The sequence below is a fragment of the Tamandua tetradactyla genome, chromosome 6 (assembly GCF_023851605.1).
Source record: "Tamandua tetradactyla isolate mTamTet1 chromosome 6, mTamTet1.pri, whole genome shotgun sequence".
Taxonomy (NCBI): Eukaryota; Metazoa; Chordata; class Mammalia; order Pilosa; family Myrmecophagidae; genus Tamandua; species Tamandua tetradactyla.
Window position 1 is genome coordinate 148,007,426 of NC_135332.1, and position 27,384 is coordinate 148,034,809.

Below are 27,384 nucleotides of genomic sequence, written 5' to 3' on the forward strand. Positions count from 1 at the left end.
TAGGAGTTGTTACTGGTGATCCACCTAGATATCTTTTCTAGGGCTGGTGCACCCATCTCCCATCCCCCAGCTGCCTGAGGTGTTAGTGGCTAACAGCTTCTACCGGCACCCTTTGGAGGATTGCTCTTGGCTGAGGAGAGACACCTAACCACATCTCACATAATCCACAGTCAATGACTGACCTATGTTGTGGGAACATAAAAGCCCAGCCCTATCTTTTTTTTTTTTAACTCCATTACAAATTTGTCCTAAATGTACTCCTTCAATAAATCACTTGCCCAAGAATCCTCATCTCAGGCACTGCTTCAAAGGAACTGAACTAAGATCATTTTTCAGAAGAGCAAATGGGAAAGGGGAAAGCTGAAATTTGAAACCAGCCAGTCTGGCTTCTGGACCTGCCCTCTTTACCACCACACATTCTCCAACCTCCTCTCAGTCTGTCCTCCCTCTTCTTCCTCTAGTCAAGTTCATTTCTGCCTCTGAGCCTTTGTACTTCTTATTTACTCTGCCTGAATATTTTTCTTTTAGCTGTTTTTGGCTTACATCCTCACTTCTTTCAAAATACTTCAAATATTACTTCCTCAAAGAGGCTTTTCCAGATGCCAACAATCCTATCTATAATAGCACCACTATCCCTAACTCTGCTTTAGTTTTATTTATAGCATTGAACAACTGAAATTATATTATACATTGCTGTCACTCACACTAAACAAAAATACCACAAGGGCAGGAATACTTGTGGCTTATTTACTGCTCTATTCTCATTTGGAAACATATCTGGCACTGAGAAGGAGCTCAAGAAGTATTTGTTATTGAGTGAATAAAATGAGTTGTCTTTTCTCAGAACTCCTGCAGGGCTTTGTACAAATCTCTTTGCATGTTTTTAACCTAGAACTGCAATTATTTAATGCATATTTTGTTTACCTCAATAGCTTGTATCCTCTCACAGGACAGCGATGACATATTTTCTTAATTTGTGTACATGGGAGGCATTCAAATAATGGTATGACTTCCCAAATTCCAAATAGCAATTGCAGCTTGTCATTCCATCTGGGGACCAATGTCTGATTTCACATGAATTAAAGCATAATTCAGAGGTATGAAAAACACATATTTAATTTATAAAGTAGTCCTATGCATATTACACAAGATTATAGGAAATACAATTCAGTACATGTCAATTCTTTTTTATTTTAAAAACTGCCACTTTCAAAATATAAAAATAGAGCTATTTTTTAAAGAACCACTTAAATACAGTTTTGAAAACCACAATGTTTTATTTACAATAAATAGATGGTAGTGCAAAAGCATTCATAGATGTAGATGATTAAAAAAAACATTATTCTGGCATCCTACTGGAGAAGTCCTTTATATTCACAAGATATTTCCAATAATTCATGAAAGTAAAATCAATATTGTCCATTAAATATGAATTTGAGCAACCAAATCATTTAATTTGGGATCTGGACCCAGATATGCCAAAGTTAAGTGAATATTACTCTACTTTATAGAGGAACTGTTTCTCATTTCCATACAGTTTGCCAACAAACATACCCCAAACATTCCAGCATCTGTATAAGGGGATCTATTAGCACCTCCAATAAATGATTTATAGCCATACGTGCTAAATGGCTGGATCCTAAATGTTCTGATTTTATAAATTTAAAATACACTGTCTATGCCACAAAACAAGAACTGGATCCCAGACTATATTTTAAATTAAGGAAAGAGCCTCTGAAAAAATTAAACATTAGTAATGAAATAACAACAGATATCAGATATTTCTCAAACTTAGAGATGTGAATACTTTTCAGTTTTCTCTAATAAACTGAATTAAAAATAAAACACATTTATAGTGGATTCTTTCTTACCAAAATAATCCAATCTAAAATGGTCTGGATTTGGGCAACACACTTTCAGTATTCATTAAAGTTTAATTTATCCTTGAAACATAAAATGACATTCTTAATAAGAAGCCATTCTTTTTTTCTTTTTAATTTTTATTAATAAAACCAATCAACATACAATATGAACACTTTTTTCATCATATAGTTGTATAGTCATCATCATGATAATTTCTTAGAACATTTGCACCAATTCAGAAAAAGAAATAAAAAGAAAACAGAAAAAAAATTCATACATACCATAACCCTTACCCCTCCAGAAGCCATTCTTACTATTGCACAGTGGTCAATTTGAAAACCAATCCAGGCAAATTAGTTTAGAAAAAACAGCAAATTCATCTACATTCCTGTAGCAAACATTGCAAAACAGCTTCTACCTGAACAGTGAAATGAACACATTTTGCAGATCCACACTCAGTCTGTTTTAACATTGTGCTGATGGCAGCGATTTTTAGGCAGAGGTAGCCAAGCCCCATAAACATGAGAAAGCAAAAAGCAGAAAAATATTGTGGAAACTCAGCAGTTCTTCAACTTCTTCTAATGATTACAGATCAGTTTCAATTATGAGCCATGTATTCTTGCAGTATTCTGAGTCTTATGTTTTAAATATAAAGGAACATGTTGCCATCGTGGGCAAATATACTGGAATTATCTTCTTTTAGCTTACTTTCTCTTTTCTCTAAGGTCAACTAAAAAATATGAGACATTTTCATATACCACAAAAGTAATACAGCAGGCTGGAGTCACTCTAATCAAATTGGGGGCAATTCCTTTGTAAAATCCACCGAAGCCTTCTTTCCTTTAGAGGGAAAAACAGATATATGCTTAATTTTCTAAATAACTAGCCTAAAATTACAAAAGTTTAACTGACACAGGGGATGGAGCAAATAGTTAAACCTCACTGTGATTTATGTCTGTGCTTCTAGTCTTCTGAAATCATGTAGTTTATGACATAGATATTCGGTGGGACTTAACATTACTTTCATGGACTGACTGAGAAAGAGAGAGCAAGATTACCTCAAAATCAAATTAAAAAGTACCTTAATGAAAACTATTTTTCAAATGTCTTTAAATGTATAAATATGCACGAGTTTTAAATCCAATCTAATATAGGCATTAAAAATTTCATGGTTTACATAATGCTAGACAACACTAAATATAGCACACACAAAAAATAAAACCTTATTTCCTTAAATGCCTAGAATAGGGGATATGGTCTAGGACCTTGCCATGCTTTCAATAACTATTTTCAGAATGGAACTAAATTTAAACATTCTAAATATTCTGCTCTGAGCTTTTAGAATAAAAGGGAAATATGGGGATGTCTACATATCAGTTTAACTATAGCAAATTTTTCAAACATGGAATCAAGTATTTGCAAAAATTATGAGGCCAATAGATGGCGAGGGACCTTCTCAAATGTATTAAATGAGGTTTATTACCTATAGCCAATGTCATTTAAATATTTTTAAACACCTAAATTGTTTTATTAGTTCTCAAAGTACTTTCACAGATTTCATTCAATCATTCCAACAGTCTTGTCAGCTTAGATATTCTAATTTCACAAAGAACAAATCAAGCCTCAGAATGATTAATCCATGGTTCCAGATATCATAAACGGGACAGCAAGAATTACCAGGATCTTTTCACCACAGCACACTGGCCTCTGTTATAAAACCAATATCAACTGGACAGTCTAAGACATGCAAGTCCCCTCTTAAGACCAATTTAGATAGATCTCAGGCACTCACCTCCATGTTTTTGTGATTACATCCAATACACCCCTGTAAAAAATGTGTTGATCCTGAAGACGAGCTCTCACAACTTGATATGGGTATGTTGCTGTTACAGCAAATATTTTGGATAATGCTGCAACAGATATATACTCTACTGTGCTCTAAAATCACAACACAAAACATTTATGTTTTTCTTTAGTCAGGATTTCTTAAAAATACAGAAGTGAAAATTATATAGAAAAATAAACATTTAACTAAGTCAGTACTCATTATCACATCAATACTACCCAAAAAAGCATGACAAAATTTCTACCTATGAAAGGCCCATAAAAGTAAATGATATCAGGTGCACAGGTGGTTCAGCAGTAGAACGCTCATCTTCCATGCAGGAGACCAGAGTTTGACTCCCAGACCTTGCACCCCACCCCTCAAAAAGTAAATGATATCTTTCAAGAATCATCTTACCAGCTGGGCTTCTGGTAATCTATTGATATGCTGGTTGTACTTCATTTTTAGCAATTCATATGCCATAAACTGAAGGGCACCATGTGATGTTCCAAACAGCCCAGGAACAAATCCCTAGAAGAGAACCATTACAAGAAAATAACACAAAAATAAACAACATACTTTCAAAGAAAGATACGCTTATTAAAATATTTTCTCTTCCCTCTTAGTCTAGTACCGTGATAGTTAGGTTCATGTGTCAGCTTGGCCAGGTAATGATGCCCAGTTGTTTGGTCAAGCAAGAAGTGGTCTGACTGTTACTATGAGGACATAGTACTATGTTACTACGAGCACATTTTATGGACCTAAATCATCACTAAGTTGACTATATTTATGGCTGATTATGTCTACATCAATGAAGGAGATTGCCTTCAGCAATAAGTGACACTCCATCTAACCAGCTGAAGGCTTTAAAAAAAGTGATGATTTCAGGCGTCAGAAGAGAGAATTTTCATCTCTACTTCAGCCAGACAGCTTCTCCTAGGGAATTCATCGAAAACCTTCATTGGAGTTCCCAATTTGCAGTCTGTCCTACAGAATTTGGACTCATGCATCTCCACAGTGGTGCAAGACAATTTTATAAAATCTCGTATTTAGAGATATCTCCAGCCAGTTCTGTTTCCCTAATACAGTACCTTAAGCAAATTCATTTAAGCTGTGCACAAATCACATTTTTGTATATACTGAGTTAAAGAAAGCATTCCTTTCTATTTTATTTAAGGTTTATTCAAGGTTTGGAATTTCATACGTTTAGTTAAATATTAGTTAAATATAACTAATTTTAAATCAGTTTTGTATAACTAGTTTAAATCAGAGGTATATAACTAGTTTTTCTTTAAACAGGATACATATAAACATAAAGAAGACCTACACTGTAAGGTCAGAAAAACTGAAATTTCTAACCTGAAATAGCTCTGGAATGGAAAACATGACTGCATTTTTAGAAATGTATCTGCCACTAACACTACGAACAACTCTGAACAAATTTTAAATCTCTCCCATCCTTCATTTCATTATTTATAAAATGAGGACTATATGACCTATTCTAGAAAAACTCTACTTGCTATGTAGAAAAGAACATAAGTGGGCTTCTGGGTTCACTAATGCCTAAAGTGTCCTTTTCCACTCTCATGAACTGGATTACAAGTAGGAAGTTAACTTCTGGAAATTAAGAAAGGGAATCGTAATTTCATGGCATAGGTAATCTGAAAGAATGAGATCAGAAGCGATAGGAAAAAACAAAGAATTGAATGATGTATTTCCATAATTTCTGTCCATAAATCATAACCCCTAACACTAATCTTATAATGCCAATGATTTGAAAGCTATTATACAATTCTCAAAAAACAAACTAAAATCTAATTATATCTAAATTTGTTTTAAACTATTTATAGCTTTAAAAAAGTTTTTATGGAAATAAGCAGGAGGTGGATAAGGAAGAAACAGATAAAGGAAAAAGGAGTTATAAGAATCAGAAAACAGAGCTTACTGCCACTAGGAAGAAATTTTTAAAAATATTACAATAGTGAAGGTTTTTATTGTTGTTGTTGTCTTTTAATTCAGTTAAGATCTGTCCAAAATATATTCCCTTGATCAGACTGGAGTTGTTATATCATTGGTACACTGACCACAAGGGTCAATAAAATCTCTTAAGATTCTGTTAGACCCACTGATCTCTTCTCCCTGCCATGTTATCCCAAGTTTCCAAAACATCAAAACTTCCAGGGAGGTGCATAGGGGATATGTGACCTGGAGTGTGACCTAGTGAAAAGGTATTTGACAAAGTTTTAGACAGATCTCACACCCACCAGTGTCATGATGATACATCTTGTGGTAATGAGGATAAACAGCTTAAAGTACAATTTCAATATTGTAATATTTCAGTTTTTGTTAAATTGTTTCTTGCTTAGAGTCTAGCTTCTTTTGACAACCAACTACAGGCCATTCAATTCAACCAACAGGAATAATTGCAGTAACAATTTTTAGTTATTCAAAATATATTGACAATAATAATTCACTACCTTATACAATCCACGCACTCCTTCATACTTATATATTTTCAAAAGTGTATCAAACATTCCTTTATACTGTCGTTGTGGAGAGTTAACAACACCATCATACTGTAACATAAGGCGAGTTTTTGCTACCCATAATGGGTTTGTAATGCAGAGGGTCATGGCTCCTAAAATCAGATTTAAATAAGATTATTCACTTATGACCTATAAATTAGGATATATACACACACATATCTCCATCCCAACTTTATCACAATCCTCCTCAAATCTATTCAAAGTAGCTATTATTCCTCAAAACTAAAATATTACATATTGCAGTAACATTTTATGTTCTTCATAGAAAGTTAAAATTTAAAAATATCATCTGGTGCTAATTTTCTAGTTTGCTGAGTTTCCTAAGTAGTCATTTATTAAACAATATTTATTGAGTCCTGTTGTGGTTTAGTCTTTGCTAAATACTAAGATTTAGTCTTAGTATTCAGAAGTGGGTAAAACAGTTCCTGCCTTAAAGAACTCACAAATAGTAAACATTAAGAAACCAACGAATGTAAGGGAACAAAGTATGAGTTATAAAAACTTATGGGTCTTCGTTTTTTTCCCTCTGGATATTGTGCATACATGAGGCAATAAAACAAAACTACTAAATTATACAAATTATATAATTTGCAAACTGAAATTATACTTTAAATGGAACCACAGCAGTCTACTCTGGGTAATAAATAAAAACACCTGCTTTCTAAGAAATTTCATGTGATAACTGATTAATAAAGTTAGATGGGCATATTTAGATTCTGGTTTAAAGAAAAAAAGGCAAATAAATCAAAGCAAAAAATAAAAATCAAGTTGGAAGTTGGTGTTACTTATTTCACACACTGCCTTACCAGCTTCAGCAGCTGAAATGAGGTATTCTGTTGCCTCTAACCGTTCAGCTCTTCCTTCTGTCTTATACGATTTGATGGCATTATAACTAAAAAAATTAAACAGGAACAGTTTGTCAAATACTGGAATAGGTGCCATAAAATACTAAATCAATTTGAAAGTGTGTATAATAAACAAGAGGATCTCAGGAGTAAAAGTCAATGCCTAATGCAACCACAAAATGAGTCCCTTTACATGAACGGTATTTGCTGGAAATGGCTCATTGTAGGCTATCAACCGTCCCCAAATGGCTAGCAATACATTTGTAAAATATTTTAATCACACACTCATCAATTAAAAACAGACAGGAAAACTTGGGGACGACAGACAAGGCAAAAGACCAAAAACAAAATAACAACAAAAAACAACTAACATTTGCTGAGCACATATGTTCAGTTACCATATTTGGCATTTTGAAAGAGAATATAAATGTGCTATGGATCCTTTCTTAACAGACTAACAAGGACTACAAGAAACACATAAATAACCACAGTAGAGATAATATGGTATTCTTTACCCCTAAAGGGATCTGAAATTCATTTTAGATAATAGTTTCAAGCTCCTCCAGCCTCTGTGACATTTTATAAACTTGCTAACAAATGCCAAACTGTCTGATTCAGTTTTTCTTTCAATTCTATTGTGACTATCTTTGTTGGAAATACTCAGGAGTACAGATAATAGCCAAATACCTCAGAATTACTAAAGGGGCTCTCTACAGTAACATTTTGAACCATCTGGAGTTAGCTGTATTTCAAATGGTCTTAATGAAAATAAAAACTCTTTTCAGCTTACAAGAGAAACCAGTTAAACATTTCACTTTGCTGAACTCACCTCACAGAAACGGCTTCTATAAGAGTATTTCTTCTCATCCTTTTACCTTTTTCTAATTACGATTTTATTCTGGACTAAATACCTCTGGTAACAGCTGACGGAGAAAGAAACTATTAAGCCTTTTTACCCCTTCTGACTCTTTGAATTCAGAGAAACTAATTAAATGTGTCAACTTGCTTTATTAACTGATATGTAAAAATCATTAAAAATAGAAATTTGCTTGTATTTAATACTGTAAAATTTCCCAAGTCTACTTACAAGAAAAAGTAGAGTCCCCAGGATAAACCTGCACCCCACACATTTGGGGTTACTCCTTGGTAAAGTCCCCGAAGTCCATCAAGTTTCCAAATAGTAGTCAAGCAATGCAAAATTCCTTTATATTTTGGTCTCAGTTCCAATCCATCACTCACTATATTAAAGGATACACAAAGTTAGGTAAGATCCAAGTTCTAGCTCTGAATCACACAGAAATACAGAAATCACAGTCAGTTATACAAAGATAAGTTTAGAAGATAAATCGTTTAAGTAGAGAAAATTACTTTCCAGGATAATTTAATATTTTAAAATTAATACATTCATGAATCTATGTTTATTGAGGGCATAATAAACAGTCAAATAATATTGTATGAAGTATTAGATCAGCTCTTAAATAATCCAAAAGCCTCTTAGATAAACAGGTTTTAACATTTAGTTCTTTTGTTATAGACATCCAAAATTAAGGATGCTCAAACTATTACTCAAAAATTAGCCAGGAGGGGGTGCACAGGTAGTTCAATGGTAGAATTCTCACCTGCCATGTAGGAGAACAGGGTTCCATTCCTAGTCCATGTAAACCCCCCACCCCACACCAAGAAACAAAACAAAAACAAAACCTCAAAAACAAAAAAACCCACAAAAAACTAACTAGGAACCTCAATTACACCAAGAGTGCTGTCAAAACCTGGGGAGCGGCAGGAAAAAAATGTGAACGATGGAATAAACTTTTTTCCTGGAAATTCTTTCTATTCCCCTCTATCCCCTAACACACACCAAAATCAGAACAGAAAGGAGAAAAAATATCTTTCCTATCCATTTTTTTCTTACTCTCAAAAGCTCTAGATTAATAAAATATGATAGGATAAAGCAAAAACTGAGTTATATACATTTTATGTTTCTTAAAGGGAACTCAAATCTGTTTTTGACAGTGTAAAAGATACTTCTGACTAAATAATTTTACAGCTCTATTTGGCAAAAGACTCCACAAACAAGAGGTTGAGAAAAAACAAAATAAAACTGGCAATATATAAAAAACAAAGCGTTAAAAGACTTACTATATACAAAGTGTCTGCAAATCAGTAACAAAAAGACAACCCTAAAGGAAAATGGGCAAAGTATACGAACTGTTAATCCGCAGAAAAATACAAATTGCCAAGAAGCACTGAAAAAGCATATAGCCCCACTAATAAAATAAATATTAATTAAAATGATAGGCCTTTATTTTGCTTTCCAGACTGAAAATAAATGTTTTAATTTGCTATTACCCAGTGTTGGAAAGGGTGTAGGGACATATGCTCTCACATGCTCTTTTTGAAGTTCAGATGTGTCTATTAAAATTTTAAAGGCAATTACCCTTTGACCTAGCAGTTTCATTTCTAAGAATATCCTACAGAAATACTAGGCCAAGATAGGGTATAATGAACATGGAAAATGTTAATTATAGCATTTTCTGTAGCAATAAAAGTGAATAAAATCTTGGGGTACAAGGGTAGTTCAGTGGTAGAATTCTCATGCAGGGGACCCAGGTTAGATTCCCACCAGTGCACCCCTCCCCCCTCCAAATTTTTTTTCAAGAAATGGTGCTGCAATAATGGGACAGTTACATGGAAAAAGAATGAAATGTGACCCCCCACCATACAGCATACAAAAATAAATAAATAAAAATAAATAAAGCAGTCCTAAGGAAAATGTTTAAAAATTTTAATTTCTGATATCCCTCATTCCAGAAAATTTCGATGTTGAGCATCTGCAAATGACATTAACATATAGTAACAGAATAACATTTAAAACCTTTTCATGTATTAAATGTTAAACTACTATATAATCATTTAAAAGAGCTTTTTAAAAGCAATACATGTACACTGCAGAACATGTATCAACTATAAAAAGACAATAAAAACACCCCTAAAGTTACCACTCAAGAGATGACTGCCCTTATTTTAACATATTTCCTTCCTTTCTTTTTTGTTTCTGGACATAAATTCCAGTTCTATATCTCTAGACTAGACCTTTTGTTGATCTTCAGATCCATACAGATATATGCAACTGGATATTTCATGTAAACATATTCAAAATTAAACTAGTCTGTTCCTTCATCCCTGCCAAAGATACTGGATTCAAATTACACATCCATCTTCACAAACATACGATTTGGACAAATCAGTAAACTTCTTTTATCTTCCATTTCCTTACCCATATAATCGAGACAATAAATCCAAGGACTGCTGAGAGCAATAAAAGAGATAATGCATGCGAAGTTCTTACATTATTGCCTTGTTCCTTGTATTAAACGCTTAATGAATATTACTTGTTAACATATTTATTATTTATGTATGCACTGTAGACTCCCTGAAATTATATGCCTTGTGGATTTTATTCTGGGGAGAATACTCCATAATTTCCACTAATTTTCCTTTATTTCGAAATGGCTTCTTGCCTCTCCCCAACTCGCTACTGAAATATCAGTCCTTTGATGGTGAACTTCAAGATCTAACCTTTCATGGAAACTTTATGGATATATACCGCCACCAGCAATCTATAATTTTTTTGATAATATAGCTATACCTATGTTTTGATATTTGGATTTATTCCACTTTGCCTTTGATTTTATGTTATCTAGTACTATCTGTTTCATATGATTAGGTCTCAAGCCTATAATTCGACTATAAGTTCTTTGAGGGCAAAAACTTTGTTAGGTACTTATGCAACCCACACAGAAGACTACAAACATTAAGAGAAAAGTATGTATTTGGAGAATTGAATGGAATTATCTAACTTTTTGAATAAATCACTTCTGTAGATCTAATTCTCAAGGTAGAATCTAATTAGTTGTAATAAGATAACTGAAATACCAGAAAAGTTTTTCAAATTAAGTTATCAAAAATAATCTTTGAAACTATCTTTTGCATAATTTAGTATTAATTTCTAATAATCTAATAATTCTGTAATTTCAATACACTTAATTCAATAAATTTAAAGACAAACCAGTACTTAAATTCTAGCTACCTATTCCCTCACAGTACCTTGTACCACACCATAAACCACAAAAATCAAACCTTCAAAGAGCATTCTATTCTAAACCTTTCACCACCTGCTGAGTAAGGGTTACTCCCTACCTCCAAGCATAACATTTTTCTTTTCAGCGGAGCTGCTAAACACGTGGCTACTCATAAGACTATTAAATACCTCCAAGCGTGGGACGAAGGATATGCCTACTTGAACATTTTAAAATTTAAGCTTTGAGTCCCACATTCTAAGCCAGCGAAGAGTCTTGTCAAACTTTCTACTCACATTCCCTATCCCTCAGTGTTGCGAGGCAGGAGTGACGGGACTAGACACCTTTACCAGGATCCCGTCCCCAAATCTAGTTCCAGGTAAGCCAGAACAGAAGCATCCTCTCCAAAGCTCTAGATCAAGAACTGCTTCTGAGTTTTTATCACCCAGTTCAGATGATATTGTAGCCAGAAACTATCCCAACTTCGCCAGCCTTTGCCTTCTTCGCCATTCTCAAGTGACAACGCAGTCAGGGACTCGGAATCCGAAACGAGGAGTAAGAGAAGGAACCGTTGGGGTCGCGGTGGTGATGGGGGTTCCAGGGATGGGATGAAGAGGAGTTGAGATAGCTCTTACCAGCGAAGCGGATCTTCACGAGGTCGAGCGGGTGCAACGCGAGATTGGACAGGACTCCACCGCTTACTCCCGCCACCAGGTTCTCGTATCGGACGTGGCGGAAAATCGTGCTCCATACCGTCGACCCAGATACAGACTGGCTCTGTCCCGTCATAGGCTCCTGGATTGCCGAGACCACGGTACCCAGGGAAGAGAAGGTGGGACGAGACACAGTGGTCGCCGCCCGGGAGCAGCAGAACCACAAAGTGCAAGCCCACCTCCGTGACTCCAACGACGGAGAGAGTGCAAAGCCGAGAGACCGTCACTCAGAGGGGATGAGGGAAGGGGAAGCCGCACGTCACGCAGGCGGAGAGGGCGAAGGAGGCGGGGTGCCCTCCTGCGCTGGGCTGAGTCCCCGCCCTGTTACAGCCGCGGGCTCGGGGAAAAGGCTAGGGATGAGAGAGAGCTGCCGAAAAAACGCCCCCTGCCAACCGTAGATGGCTGCAAACCTACGGAACGCCGCAGGACCCAGTCGAGCCGGCTTCCACTACCTGAAGTCATGTGACAGGAAGTAGTTTAGGAGAAGCGGAAGTCGCATGTGGCGGAAGAGGTGGCTGTAAGAGGCACTCTGACTGACAGGCTCCCGGGTGAGAACGAGCCGCAAAGATGAAGGTAAAGATGTTGAGCCGCAACCCGGACAACTACGTCCGCGAAACGAAGTTGGACTTACAGAGAGGTGAGACTAGTTGGTAAGGAGAAAGGAACGCGAGTCCTGGGATCTGGCTTCAGCTTCCCGAAGTAAATCTGGAAAGAGGCTGGTGCTCTAGTTTCGTTCTTCCCCACTTCTCTTTCACCAAAGCAAACTTTGCAATTAAGGCGGGAGCAGGGCTGGATAGCAGATAACTCCCCTCTTCCTAGTCTTTTTTGGAAGAATTTCTTCTATTGGTACGTGGGAAATAGATATGTGGGGGAAGCTCCCGCCTTCCTTCCAACTGCTTTTTTCTGATTGTTCTCATGTTCCTATTTCTCTTGGAAAGTGAAGCTTGAATGAGCAAAACTTGTGAATTGAAGTGGTTGAAGAGTTAAACAGGCTTCTTTAAGTCTTTCTGTGCTGCTCTGACTTCTGGCCACTTCCCGACTAATAACATAGTCCTGGATGGAAGAAGAAACAAAGATGAAACATAACGCCATCAATTTTCTCTTATCAACAACTTCTGGGAAAAGTTTGATGAGGGAATTATTGAAATGAAGTTACTGAGTTTTGTTTATACGTAGTGTGCTTCCCAGTTAGCACACCAACCAATTTTTAATTATATGGCCTAATCATGCAACTTAATGACAAGGAACCAACCATGTGTGAACATTCCAGGGAAGGGAAATGACAGGTACAATGGCCTAAAGTAGTGTAAGTAGAAGCAGCACTTACTTTTAGACATTGAAGTTTTTCAGACGTATAGGCTTAGAATTATTTTCTAAGCATAATTATTAACTGAGGCAGTATATTTGGCAGCATAGCAGAATGGTTAAGAACATTAATTCTTGAGTCGGGCTACCTTAGTTTGAACCCTGGCTCCACCTTTAATAGACATTACTTAATCCCTGCACCTCAGGTTCTTTATCTGTACAGTGGAACATAGTAATAGAACTTATCCTGTAGGAGTGCTGTAAGGATGAAAGGAATTAATATAAGGTGTATAGAGCAGTTCCTGGCATATGGTAAGCTCTGTATGAGGCTTTTTAAAGTTACTAAAGTACTCAATAATTGATAGTTAGATAATAAGACCATAACACAACATTGTGTGCCTGTCAGTACAGTATTTAGGACCAGAGCTTAATAGTGTACACTGCCCCATGAAAAGCTTAATTGAACAAACATTCATCATGTGCTTGTTTTGTTTCTGACACTGAGCTTGGCCTAGGGAGTACAGATGCAGAATGTATTGGAAGCCCTGCCCAGGGGAGTTTACAACTCAGTTGAAGAGTGTAGTTAGGACATATAAAAGGCAAAGCTGTGTATATATAGGGTCTAGTTATTTAACAAGATACAATTCCATGATTTTCTGGCAATTTTGAAAATGCTTCTAAACAACAGGCATAGAACAGGGCCCCTCAGGAATGCTTATTGAAAAATAAGTTGTGATAGCGGTGGAAGACCACAGGAAATACTAAATGTGAATTATTTTATTAAAAGAAGTCATTATTATTTCAGTTCCAAGAAACTATGATCCTGCCTTGCATCCTTTTGAGGTTCCACGAGAATATATAAGAGCTTTAAATGCTACCAAACTAGAGCGGGTATTTGCAAAACCATTCCTTGCCTCCCTGGATGGTCACCGAGATGGAGTCAATTGCTTGGCAAAACATCCAAAGAGTCTGGCTACAGTCCTTTCTGGGGCATGTGATGGAGAGGCAAGTGTCACTCTACATGTTGAGATTTTAAACTAAAGATAGGCATATTAGAAGTGTTTTACCTCTAATTTTTCATTATTGTGCATTGTACTTTGATTTTAGTCTTAACTGTGTCCTGTTTTCTGTTAATTCTCAAGACTAAATTCTATTTGAAATGGTAACTTTGATAACTTCTTAACCTAAGAAATTATGAATGTAGTAGACTTGAGAGTAAATAAAATAACTTGTGTTTACAATAAAGATATTTAAGTGTGATTTTCCCCCCACAGTGGTGTTATTATAGAGTCTATGTCATAATTTTCCACTCTAGTGAGGAAAAAAGCTTTGAAATACTTTAAGCTAGAATTAACCATACTTGACAGATTGAATTTACTGCTTGTTGAAATACTTACCCATATGCGTTGCATTATTTTAATCCAAAGGAATTTGTTTTTAGTTGGCTGGTACAGTGATTCATAGTTTTTCCAATGTTAAATATATTTTTCTTAGAATGCAATATTTCTATACTTGAACATTTTATATTTATAGTTCACTGAAATTTCCTGGTATGATTTGTCATAGGTTAGAATTTGGAACTTGACTAAACGAAAATGTATTCGTACAATACAAGCACATGAAGGTTTTGTACGAGGAATATGTACTCGCTTTTGTGGGACTTCTTTTTTTACTGTAAGTAAAATGCCATTGTAATTAAGATTTTTTAACCCCTGTAAAACTGATCTGATCATAGTTTGTTTATTTATTCCTAGGCCCCTTTGGAGTTTAACAAAGCAAAGTATTATTACAAGCCTTGAAAAGCCCTAGTTTCTTTCATGTAATCCAGTTTCCCCATATTTCGACTTTTTACAAGTAATTATTTAGCTTTTTATTGAATTAATATTCTGTAGAATTCTGGGAAGTAGGACAGGAGGTGAGACTAGAAAAGTAGTTTGGCTTATTTTTATTTCAGTACCAGCCTTAGGAGTTTGTATGCAGTTTGCCAGACAGTGAGACATTGGAAGTTTTTAAACACAATGATAGTATTTAAGGTATGCTTTGAGATGATTAATTTGGTAGCAGTGAAGTGATCTAGGTTTAATAGTCTGAGCAGGCAATAATAAGAAGCTCCACTGAGGAGAAGAAACAGTAGAAAGAAATGATTGGACTCAAGAAACATCTAGAAGTTCGAATATCGAAAACTTCACAGCTGAGTCAGAGATGCCTAGAAAGATAGTGGTGCCTGTTACAAAATAGAGAAGTCAAGAAAATCACCAAGTTTAGAAGAGAGTGAGAATAGGAAGGGTATCATGTGGTGAGTGGGACGGCCAATGAACTATTCACATCAAGATATCTGTTGGCCTTTACAGGTCTAGAGGTCAGGAACAAAGTCAGAGCTCAAGTTGGCATCATCAATATGGAAGTAATGATTGAAGTCATGGTATGTCATCACTGAGGGAGGTGAGAAGAGGAAATGTAGAAATACAAATATGTCATGAAGTAGCTTTGGATAGTGTCTGTCTCCAGGAATAGCCAGAAAACTAGAAGCCCCTGAGAATGAGTGTAGAGTCCCAGGAGGAAGGGATAGTCAGTTTTGTGAACCACTACAAGGATAATGAGGATGAAGACTGAGAAAAACATTTTAGGAATGTATTCATGTGAAAAATAGAAAATTAAAGGTATAATTCTAACTCTTTCAGTTTTAACACTGTTAGTGTTTGGTGTGCATGTTTTCAAATCTTTTAATCTTCCTATATAACAGTTGGTATACATATACACACTAGCCATTTATTTATTCATTGGTGACTTATTAAAGAACAGGTTAAGGAGTATTGAGGTAAAAACCAGATTGCAACAGAATAGTAAATGAAATAGAAGACTTCTGGAAAACCTGATAGCTGCCTTTATTTATTTGAAAGATTGTCATGTGGAATAGAAAATAGACTTTTTTGATGTTCCATTAGGGAGCATTAGAAACAAATGCTAATGTTAAAATTTTTATTTTGATGTAAAGAAAAACATTTACGTGCTGTCAAAAACCAAAATAGGCTACCTTGCAAAGCATTCATTGGCTTTTCACCAGAGTATAAACGGCCTGATCATGTATATACTATATTGTAGAAGGGATTGGATGGCAAGTTGGTTGCAGCTAAGATCTCTTCCATTTGGTTATTCTGAATATATTGGTTAATTTATTATCATAGCCAGAGAATTGACTGTTGTTTTTTGTTAATGCTTGAAGTGAATGATGGCTGAAAATGTTTCATATTCACCATTCATTTTTCCCTTTTTCAGATATTTTTAAGTAATGTTTGCTTTGTCAGAGATGGCACATGTAAAAAGCCATTTACTGGCATAATTTTACTTCTTATGCTTTCAAATACTGTTTGTATGCAACAATGCGAAAGGTAAACATTTATTATCCAAATTTCATAGTTTTCAAGAAATCCCAGTTTGTGGTACCAATAGGTCCATTCTCAGCCTGCCTATCCTGAAGACGAACTATTGTTCTAGCCATGCAAGTATTTTTATTGGGCTACTCAGTTGAACGCATCCCCTAAGCTTATACTTACTATATAGCATAGTTCAGTCGTTGCAAAAAGTTCAGACTTGACCTGCAGACACTATCAGAGGCTCAGTTGAGAGAAACTGTTTTCAAGGAGAGTGTGGTCAAGGACACAGTTTGTACTGTCTTCCACAAATGCTAAAATACTCACTGGGTCAAGCCAGACCAGCCAAGACCTGGATACCTAGTTCCAGGTACATCTTACTTGCTCCCAGTAGAATTGGTTTTCTTAAATTGAGTTTTGTTGTGATGCCAAATTTAGAGTTATTAATAAATACTATTTATTAAAGAGTAAGGATTTGATATTTTAGCATCTTCAACAAAAGAAATTCCTGTCTTCTGATCATTTCTCTCTCCTGATCACTTGTCTATTCTAATCTCATTGCCCTGTGAACTGTTTTGTAGGAAAGGTTTCCTGTTTTGAGTTGGATACAAGAAGTGATCTAAATTCATACTCTTCACACAAGAAATATATATTTTTTGTTAATATTGTTATTCCAAAAGTGAATGTGGATTGTATATAACATAGAAAAGTAAAAAACGGAAACTTAATGGACCCTGAAACTCTGAGTTTACATTAGCAGTTTATTTATACAATTGTGCAATACCACATACATGATTATTTTATGTTTTTAACTACAAACCAGATTATACATTCTATTTTGCAGCCTATTTCACCTAATATCTTGAATATTTTTCCAATTAAGAACATACAGCTCTTCTTTATGCTTTATAGTAACTACTTAGTATTCCGTTGTGCAAATTTGACATGGATTACTTAATCAAATCACTATTGATAGGCTTTTGGATTGTTTCCAGTCTGCTATTGCAAACAGTCCTGCACAGTGAATCATTGTACTTTTGTCTGCACTCATGTATTTCTGTAGGATCAAATCTTTTTCTTGTCTGATTTAATCGAAGACAACTAAATTCTCATGTCTATCTATTCATTCTGGTGCAATATGTGATTTGGTAGAAGTGTATGAAGGAAATTTGACCTCACACAGAAGTGTAGTTGAAAAATGAACAGTATTTTCGTAGTCTTTTTCAATGATTGTGAATATTCCTCTTTGATACTGTACCCAAATTTGAAAGTGATAATTTAAAGATTACAGCTACCCTAAATCTAAAGGCACATCAGTAAACTTTGCATACACTGTTATATTAGAATTCTTCAGTCTGACTTGTACTTTGAATATATCTTTTACTCTTGGATTATTTTGTAACATCATGCATTGGTCATCTAGAAAATACTGGCTTACCAAACTATACAGATCTTCTAAATATTGACACATTTCATTATATAATATTTTAAAAATCACATTTTAATATTACCATTGAGGTTATCAGAAAACTTTAAGTATTGGCTGTCAAGCTTATGAAGGTAGATGAAAGTTTCCTAAAATTTTGTTTTTTTTTTTTTTTTGCTAGAAGGCTTACAGTTTATCATTGGCGAAAGTATTGACATTTGTTTTCTATGAAGTGACAGGATTGCTTCATTTAATTTTGAGAAAATGTCTACCAGATATCTAACTCTAAATTACTATAGTTTGTTGCTACACCCTTGGCTCATGCTAAAGGCCTACAGTTTTACTCATTGTTGCTTTACATTATCTGTGCAAATATCAACACAGTAAAAAGGCAAATGATGTCTTAGTAGCATTATGAAAATAGTTTTGACCTTGTGGACCTCTGAAAAGTTGTCAGGTGACTATTTGAAAACTGCTTGCCTTGATCGTTTCTGGATTTTTGTGTCATGCATAGAAGACCTTTATTCACTCTAGGATTATAAAAAGTATCTTCCATTTAGCATTTTTATGTTTTTAATTTCATTTTTTACATTTAAAATTATCTGGATTTTTTTAATGTAAGACATTAGATGAGGCTCAAACTTAGTAAATGACTAACGTGATATCACAGTGCTGTCTTATTGTAGTCCATTTCCTGCCCAATTTGAAATACTGCCTTTATCATAATGACTCTTTTGACATATTTATAATCCTACTTTTTTCCTATTCTAATTTTCTTTTGTTCTACTCATAGTATTTTATTTTTTACTCTGTGCTCTATATATCTTTACCATAATGAGGTGAATGACAAATGCATCAGTAATAAGTTACAAGAAGGATATGTTATTTTTCAAACTGGGGATGCTTAAAATTTGATGTATATGTTGGCAAGCTTATACTTTATAGCTATTGTTCATCATAATGTAACAAATATTTCTAGATTGGTGATGACAAAACTGTGAAGCACTGGAAAATGGATGGCCCAGGCTATGGAGAAGAGGAGGAGCCACTGCATACAGTGTTAGGAAAGGTATAAAAATAAATTAACCCATGCTTTTTCTATTAAAATTCTTCCTTTTTACTTAAAATTATTTCCTAATTATATCTTACCAAAGGAAAAAAAGAGATGAAAATAAGAAATGAGAGAGACTTTATTTAGGCTGCAGTAATTGATCTATTTTGAGCAGTATTTAATCCAATTCACGTCTTTTGCAGCCAAAGAATTTGAGCAATTCTTTGATGTTCATTGTAGTAGATTTTTATTTCTGTTTGTAGCTAGGAAATGCAATGAGACTTTGCCTATAGCAAGGCCAAGAAGGAAAATCTGTAAGATGAAAGGTCAGGAAAATTAATATTTCAGCTTCTGTCTGATGTATCTCATAATAGTTCTTGCACAAAGGTTAGACTTTCTTACTTGAAAGAGTACTTCAGGCCATGAAGAGATGTAATAATGTGATACTTTTTGTGTATTTGTCATTCATGTTTCTTACAGATTATTCTGCAAATCATGATATGGTTTAATTTTAGCTTAAGTTTATTCACAACCTTTGGCCTACCCATATTTTATATGCTTACATTTTTATATTAAATAAAGGACATACTGAAGTTAGATTTAATCTTAAATTAAATATGGGTGCTTTACAAATCATAATTTCTGAACTATGCTTAGCTATATTTAGGTTCTGCTTTTCAGGTTTCAAGAAGTTGTAAATGTTCTTAAAGAAATGGGAGAATGGGGTATGAGTGTGGAATAGTACTAATTTGCAGATAGTAACAAATAAATTTAAAAAATTGGTCTCGTTTCTCAAGGAGTTTCAATAGTTTTTGAAGTCTCTGGTCTTATCCCTGTCTCTGTGGTATTGGAAACTAATATTTAGAGTCGAAAAATTTGTAAGTCTCACCTCCATGAACAGAAAATAATTAGAAACCTGTATATGGTGATGAGGGTTCTTAAAGGCTAAAAGTATTGGCCAAATATCTCCCTTTAATTTGTTTTGCAAACATTCTTTTCCCTGTGTCGTACAAAGGCGAACTTTATTCTAGCCCTGAGCAGATTAATTACATGTTCAAGGGAATAAAATCAAACTTACAAGACTTTATTGTTTTTAGCAATATTATTATCCATCCCCTTTGTTCTAGTTTACTACTGCTGGAATTCAATATACCAGAAAGAGAACAGCTTTTAAAAAGGGGAGTTTATTAAGAAGCAAGTCCACAGTCCTAAGGCCATGAAAATGTCGCAACAAAAGCAAGGCTATAGAAATGTCCAGTCTCCTAACAGAGAGGCTAGGAACTGCTTGAAAATGTAGAGCTGTGTTCCAGTAGCCATGTTTCTTGAAGATGATTGTATAATGATATAGCTTTCGCAGTGTGACTGTGTGATTGTGAAACCTTGTGTCTAATGCTTCTTTTGTCTACCTCATGAACAGATGAGTAAAACATATGGATTAAAAATAAATAATAGGGGGAACAAATGTCAAAATGAATTTAGTAGATTGAAATGCTTGTGATAATGAAAGGGAGGGATAGGGGGTGTGGTATGTATAAATTTTTTTCTGTTTTATTTTTATTTCTTTTTCTGAATTGATGCAAATGTTCTAAGAAATGATCATGATGATGAATATACAACGATATGATTTTAAAAAATAGGAAATGTCCAATCTAAGGTGTCCAGGGAAAGATACCTTGGTTCAAGAAAGCCGATGACATTCAGGGTTTCTCTCTAAACTGGAAAGGCAAATGGCTGTGTTTGCTAGCTCCTGTTTCATGAAGCTCCCCCAGGGGCATTTTCCTTCTTCCCCTCCAAAGGTCTCTGGTTGTGCAGGTTCTATAGCTTTTTCCAAAATGTCTCCCTCCTAAAGGGCTCCAGTAAGCAATCCCACCTTGAATGGGTAGAGACACACCTCCATGGAAATAATTTAATAAAAAATTACCACCCACAATTGGATGGGTCACATCTCATGGAAACAGTCAAAAAGGCCCCACCCAGCAATATTGAATGAGGATGAAAGGACATGGTTTTTCTGGGATCCACTACAGATTAAAACCGGCATACCCTTCAACCTCCCTCCCCCCAGGTTTCAATCCAGCTGTTAGTATCTGTGTTTCTGTCCTGGGAATTTATGTGTTAAAGTATTTTATGTGTTAAAGTAGACCTATGTTTTTTAGAAATTGCTTTTGCAAGTCATTCGTGGTTCCTAGATTCTTCAGTACCCAGTGATGATTTAAAAGGCATTTCAATAAAATGTAGTCAAACTTGAATATAGTTATCCTTCCACACTGCAGGGGTTAAGAGTGTAGCATCCTTGTGATCTGGAAAATCTGTGTATAATTTTTTTTCTTCAGGGTTTCAGGAAACTCCCTAGCTGCCTCTTGATTGGGAGGCACTGCTGATCATTACACTGTTTCTGTTTGTAGCTAGAGACATTGCTGATTTACACTGCATAGGTGTTCTAGTTTGTAAGCTGCTGAAATACAATATACCAGAAACGGGATGTCTTTTAAAAGGGGGAATTCATTAAGTTGCAAGTTTACAGTTCTAAGTCTGTGAAAATGTCCAAATTAAGGCACCTACAAAAGATTACCTTCACTTAAGAAAGGCTGATGAAGTTTGGGGCTTCTCTCTCAGCTGTAAGGGCATGTTGCAAAGCCTGTTAGCTTTCTCTCCCAGCTTCTTGTTTCATGAAGCTCCCCTGGGGGTGTTTTCCTTCTTCATATCCAAATGTGTCTGGCTGTGTGGGCTCTAAAGTTTTTTCCAAAATGATTGCCTCTTAAAGGGCTCCAGTAAGTAACTCCACCTTGAATGGGTGGAGACCATCTAATCAAAAGTTACCAGCCACAGTTGGGTGGGTCATAGGTAGGTCACATCTCCACAGTTGGGATAATCCATAGATAATCCACATCTCCATGGAAACCATCTGATCAAAAATTACTACTACAATTGGGTAGGTCACATCTCCATGGATAATCAAAATACCTACCCAGTAATATGAATGAGGATTAAAGGACATGGCTTTTCTAGGGTACATAACAGATTCTTATTGGCACAATAGGCTAAATCTTTTTTAAGAATTTTCAAACCAGTTTTTGCTGGCCTGAAAATCTGTATTAGTAGATTCTTCACTTTCATTTTCCTTTAGGGTATCTTATAAAGACTTGCCTTTTTTGTATGATGCCAGAATCTACTGGAATGCCTTTTTTTTTTTTTAATAACAATCCTGCACATTTCTACACTTTTTGTGAATCTGCTGGCCTTTGGGTGTCATCTGTGCCTTCTGCAAAAATCCCCCCGTTTTAATTTCTTATATTGACCCACGATATATCAAAACCACGATGGAGAAAGTCACGGTGTGGAAGGGATAACTGTATATCCCATGCTAACATTTTTCTTTATTCTCAGAGTATGTGATAAGAAACATTACTTATGTTACTATTTTTCTGTTTAAGTATTGGGTTCAAAGAAGTTTCTTTGTGAATGGAAATTTTCTCCAAGATTTGAGTGTGTGGATAGATATGTTGAAAATATTATTCTGCAGATTGGAAGTAGCAGTGAACAGACCCATCTATAACAACCTCTCTGTTTTTAAAGACAGTGTATACTGGAATTGATCATCACTGGAAAGAAGCTGTTTTTGCCACATGTGGACAGCAAGTGGACATTTGGGATGAACAAAGAACCAATCCTATATGTTCAATGACCTGGGGATTTGACAGTATAAGTAGTGTTAAATTTAACCCAATTGAGGTAATGTTCCTTTTTAAATATGTTCTGCTTAATAATATGCCTTTTAAGTTCTGTTTATGAAACTTGAGTGTGTAATATAAGAATTTTCTGAGTTTTAACAGTGTTCTGGCATTTGGTCAGTGTTCCAGTTTGTATCTGAGTTGTATCCTTGGTCAGCTCTTAACTTGTTTGCCTGTAGTCCAGTCCCAGACACCTGTGTTAAGCATCATTGGAAGAGGGACGTATGCAGGGCGTCATGGGGATGGAATCCAAGCAAATACTTTACTATTTAACTTTAGTTTTATTCATACCTTCAACACTTATGTTCCACAGATTACATCATTGCATCTTTAGGAAAATGTCAAATTTTCTGAACCCTCTTTGAGGCTAAAAGGAGCACTTAGTATTCTTTTCTCTAATTATTTGTAAATGAGAAGGGTACCAGTACTTCATAAAAATATGCGTAATTTTTATTGTGTGATGTTGTAGTTAGTTACAGTTATATTTGTCTATGCTCAGAAGTCTGAATTGTGATTCCCAGTTCTTTTCAGGTCTTTGGGAAGAGATGGAGATTGGCCATTACTTGCTGTGTATTCAGGTTTGAATTTAGGAGGAGGCTGCCCTGATGACTAAGCTAGCCCTTTCTTTGTGTTTTTTCTGAATATTTGGCAGGTGAATTCGTTGGCTAGAGAACTTAGAAGATGGCTTTTTCCTGCAAAAAGAAAAAGAAATCACTATTAGAAGGCTATCATAGAGTTTAACTGGAACACAGCCAATGCCTATTTGTTTGTTTATTTTTATAGCTGCTTTTGTGCTACAGTGGTTGAGTTGAGTAATTGCAACAGAGACCAAATGGCCCACAAAACTAAGATACTTACCAGCTGGCCCTTCAACAGAAAAAAGTTTACTGTTCCTTGCTCTAGAACATCCATCTACTATACCTTTTTCATTCTATCTTCTGTCTCCCTTCCCTGTGTTCTCCCTGGTTGTAGAAGTGAGGTGTGGCATGGATGGGCAAACCAGCTTTGCAGAGTGGGACCTAGATGATACCAGGCAGAGGCAGGCTACAAAAACAAGTGATTTGTAGGTTCATTTTATGCCCTATTTGGGATGGAGTTAGACTGAAATTGTATTTCCTGCCATTGTGCCTTTGCACTGACCTTGTATAAGTTACAGTTTCTCTGTATTTACTTTTTTATTTATAAATCAGATTAATTATGGCTCAGTGTGTTTCATAGGTTTGTTGTGAGTTTAAAATATGATAATATATGTGAACTTTTGAGAAAGTGCTACCCAAATTCAAGGCGATGATGTTATCACTATAAAAAAAGCCAAGAGAAACAGGCAGATATTGATTCCTACTTCTCTCAGGGTCAAAGAAGATGTGCTTCTTTGTTTTGGTGAACACCTATATCAGAAGAGATAATGGCCAATTCTAAAATTACTTTAGACTGTTTCTCAGACTTGTCAGTAAGTCAACTCTGTTCATTGCATTTCTTTATTAATCCTATGAACTGACTTAGTTGTGAATGCAAATGGTATACATCTCTTACTTTATATTAAACATACTGGAGACAGCATGTTCCTGTGAGCAAATGGAGTGTATTTGTCTCCTCTAATCATTAATAATTAATTTTCTGTTAAAATATTGAAACCTAGAGTTCTGGTGAACCCAAAAGCTTATGCTGAGCCGTACCACATTTTACAGTGTGAAAACTGACTTTCAGTCTGGCAGAATTCTTTTACTTTGTTTAGATCAAAGCCTTTGTTTTTAGAAATGGAACCTGGTCAACTTTGAGGTGACATAATGGGAAGCCAAGAAAAATCGAGTCACTAACTAGGGGAATGTCTCAGAGAGGCGGTGAATAAAAAGGAGGGTTTGGAAAAGAAATGGAAATCATGATTGTAGCATTAGCTTTATGATGCTTTGTAAACTGTTTATAATAAGTATGTAGTTGGAGTCAGCTGGCATACAGCTATTTAGTAAAGAACCCTTATTCCTCTTAACGCTTGCGAAAGGAAGTATTAATAGGCAGAAGTCAGGAGTTGTGCATGTCAGGAACCATGAGTGAGGAATAATGCTACAACTACAAATGGTTAGATTCAGGGCTCCATTTTTACTATAATTTTTAAAATAAGAGGACATATTTTGACAATGTTTACCAAGCATTGTTTACGTACCTTGCACATTTATAAATGGCTTAAAAATAAATATTTGAAACATCTTGAAATGATCAAAGAAACAGGCCTAATTTCTACAGAAAGTTAACAAAAATAAGGAAACATTTACCCTAATAAAGTAATACATTCATATAATTAAAAATATTTATTGTAGATATTAACTTATAAATGACACTGCCTAATGCTGCCCAGATTGCAGTAAAATTGGCATATTCCTACACGGATGTACACAACTCTTTGGAAAATAATTAGCCCTATATATCAAAAGCCCTAAATATGTTCATACCTTTTGATTCAATATCCCACTCTAAAATTTTACCCTAAGAAAATAATGAAAAAGAAGGGCTTTTCATTATTTTTAAATGTTTAAAAATGGTTATCAATGTTATTTGTAATAGCAAAAAATAGGAAATAAGTCTAAGTCAAGTAATGGATAAGTAAAATATGTTCTATTGTAAATTAAACACAGTAATGTCTGTGCACTATCACAGGATCTACAATACATGCATAAGGGTTTAACAGTGAAAATACTTAGAGTTCTGAGATGATGGGTGGTTTATTTTCCCCTCTTAAAGTGGATTTTAATGTTGTAACCTTGTTTTTAACATAAATATGAGGAATAATTAAATCTTTTGTTTGCTGAATGGACAGGTGTGCTGCCAAACTTGGCTTTTAACTAGTGATTATTCACTTATTTTTAGACATTTCTCTTGGGAAGTTGTGCTTCTGACAGAAATATAGTACTGTATGATATGAGGCAAGCCACCCCTCTGAAAAAGGTGAGTTTCAGTGTCATCTTTTGCTTTATACAAATGTTAATGTATTCCTCTAAATCAGAATGATTGAAATTATGGAGCAAATGATTTTTTAAGAATTTATATTGTTTACATTTGAAATTGTTTTCATAGAGATGTTCTTAGAACCCAAAGTGATAATAGTAGCATTCTCTCAGCTATTTAGAGACCCTTACATTTTCACTCTTACACAAAAACCTACCTTTGAAGTTATTACCATCTGGCTATATGACTGACTGTCCCCTCACTGCTGCCTCACTCATTGAAGTCTTTGGTATCTGACTCTGTCGTATGAGTCCCATTCCTGCCACCCACCAGGGTGGTTTCAGCTTTCATGTGGGCAGTCTATCCTGTTCCCTAGCCTCTGAGTTCATTGTCTCTCTGCACTCCAGTTACATTCATCTATATTGTACCTCAGTAGTTTATTGCTTTGGCCTTCACTCAGAAATACTCCACTTCTGGAATCTTTTTAAACTTCTGAGTGCTAACCACAACCTTCTTTCCTTCTAGCTTTCTGACTCTCTTACTCCCTTTCTACCTATTGTTAAATCTCAGTGAGACTCTTTGACCCTATATTCTCTTCCTTTTATCCTGTCATTCCTGGAAGGCACAGTTTTACTACCTATTCAACGTTGACACCATTGATTCAGTTAATCGGGAAATACTCATTAATGCCTACTCCATCAGCACTGTGCTAGGTACTGGGAATATACCACAAGGTTCTTTTTGTGTTGTCTTGTATGTTTAAAATGTGTTGTAGGTTTTATGAAAACCACAAAAATGAAAATTCTATTTCATTAGTTTAGACTATAAAAGGATTATTTTGGGGGATGTGCAAGGGTAATTCAGTGTTAGAATTCTCACCTGCCATGTGGGAGACCCGGGTACTATTCCCGGTCCATGCATTTCCCAAACAAACAAACAAGCAAGCAAACAAACAAAAAACCCAACAAAAATTCAACAAATGGTGCTGCAATACAGGGTTATGCACATGGAAAAAGAATGAAATGTGACCCTCGCCATACAGCATACAAAAAAAGGGTTATTTTAGCTAAGTATTTATAAATAAGATTCCTTTTAAGTAGGAGCTCCCTATTGTATATGAAGTAGGTCTAGAATAGCACACATTTTTCCAGGAACACATGCACTGCTGAAAGTCAGTATAGGCTTGTGGAAATATTCAGATGTTACAGTCTAGATAGAGGTCACAGTCTGGACAGATGTGAGCAAAAAATACATGTTAGTGAACTTTTACTTTATAATTCCGTATCTGACTACTGCAGTTATTTAATAAAAATGTTCAGTATTTCTTTATGTGTGAAAGGCTTTTTCCCAGAAAAATGTAAAGATGACCTAAATGACTTTTTAGCATGAAGTTAGAATTATGTACAGACCACATGCTTCATGATAGAAATTAAAAATTCCTCTTTTCTCAAAGAAAAATATATTTCTTTATAACTTTTGTGAGTACCTTGATAGAATTATACTGGTTATCCTGTAGCCAGTGTTGTACTGCATGTCATTTCTTTGAAAATCTTTCCACAGGGAGTTACAGGTTTTTAATGTGATGACTTCACTGTATACTGGGCTGACTTCAGAGGTGATATTTTAATGAATGCTGATGATATAAAATAGGAAAAAATAGAAGGCTGTTCAGCACTTTTTGCATGTTGA

The 27,384-nt window shown here is 35.2% G+C and overlaps 2 protein-coding genes across 6 annotated transcripts in view; one reads left to right on the forward strand and one right to left on the reverse strand.

Moving 5' to 3' along the window:
• Positions 1-917: 917 nt before the first annotated feature.
• On the reverse strand, positions 918-12,338 carry SLC25A32 (solute carrier family 25 member 32). Of its 3 annotated transcripts, XM_077167423.1 has the most exons (8): positions 11,794-12,338; positions 8,167-8,317; positions 7,041-7,126; positions 6,166-6,326; positions 4,106-4,219; positions 3,656-3,801; positions 2,807-2,897; positions 2,590-2,703 (listed from the first exon to the last, which is right to left on the reverse strand). In XM_077167423.1, the coding sequence occupies exons 1-7, from the start codon at positions 11,945-11,947 to the stop codon at positions 2,813-2,815; spliced, it is 897 nt and encodes a 298-aa protein (XP_077023538.1). In that variant the 5' UTR covers positions 11,948-12,338; the 3' UTR covers positions 2,590-2,703; positions 2,807-2,812. The 3 variants fall into 3 exon arrangements, with proteins under 3 accessions (XP_077023537.1, XP_077023538.1, XP_077023539.1); XM_077167422.1 differs by lacking the exon at positions 2,807-2,897 and having other exon boundaries at positions 918-2,703; XM_077167424.1 differs by lacking the exon at positions 2,590-2,703 and having other exon boundaries at positions 2,806-2,897.
• Positions 12,316-27,384, forward strand: part of DCAF13 (DDB1 and CUL4 associated factor 13) — a 31,029-nt gene continuing 15,960 nt past the window's right edge. The window contains exons 1-6 of one of the 3 annotated variants that reach the window (XM_077167418.1): positions 12,316-12,508; positions 13,982-14,181; positions 14,743-14,850; positions 18,953-19,042; positions 22,601-22,756; positions 25,618-25,695. In XM_077167418.1, coding sequence (XP_077023533.1) covers positions 12,439-12,508; positions 13,982-14,181; positions 14,743-14,850; positions 18,953-19,042; positions 22,601-22,756; positions 25,618-25,695 — 702 coding nt within the window. In that variant the 5' untranslated portion in view covers positions 12,316-12,438. Of the gene's footprint in view, positions 12,509-13,981; positions 14,182-14,742; positions 14,851-15,527; positions 15,599-18,952; positions 19,043-22,600; positions 22,757-25,617; positions 25,696-27,384 lie in introns of those variants that run through there. The other 2 variants (XM_077167421.1, XM_077167419.1) reach the window with 2 other exon arrangements.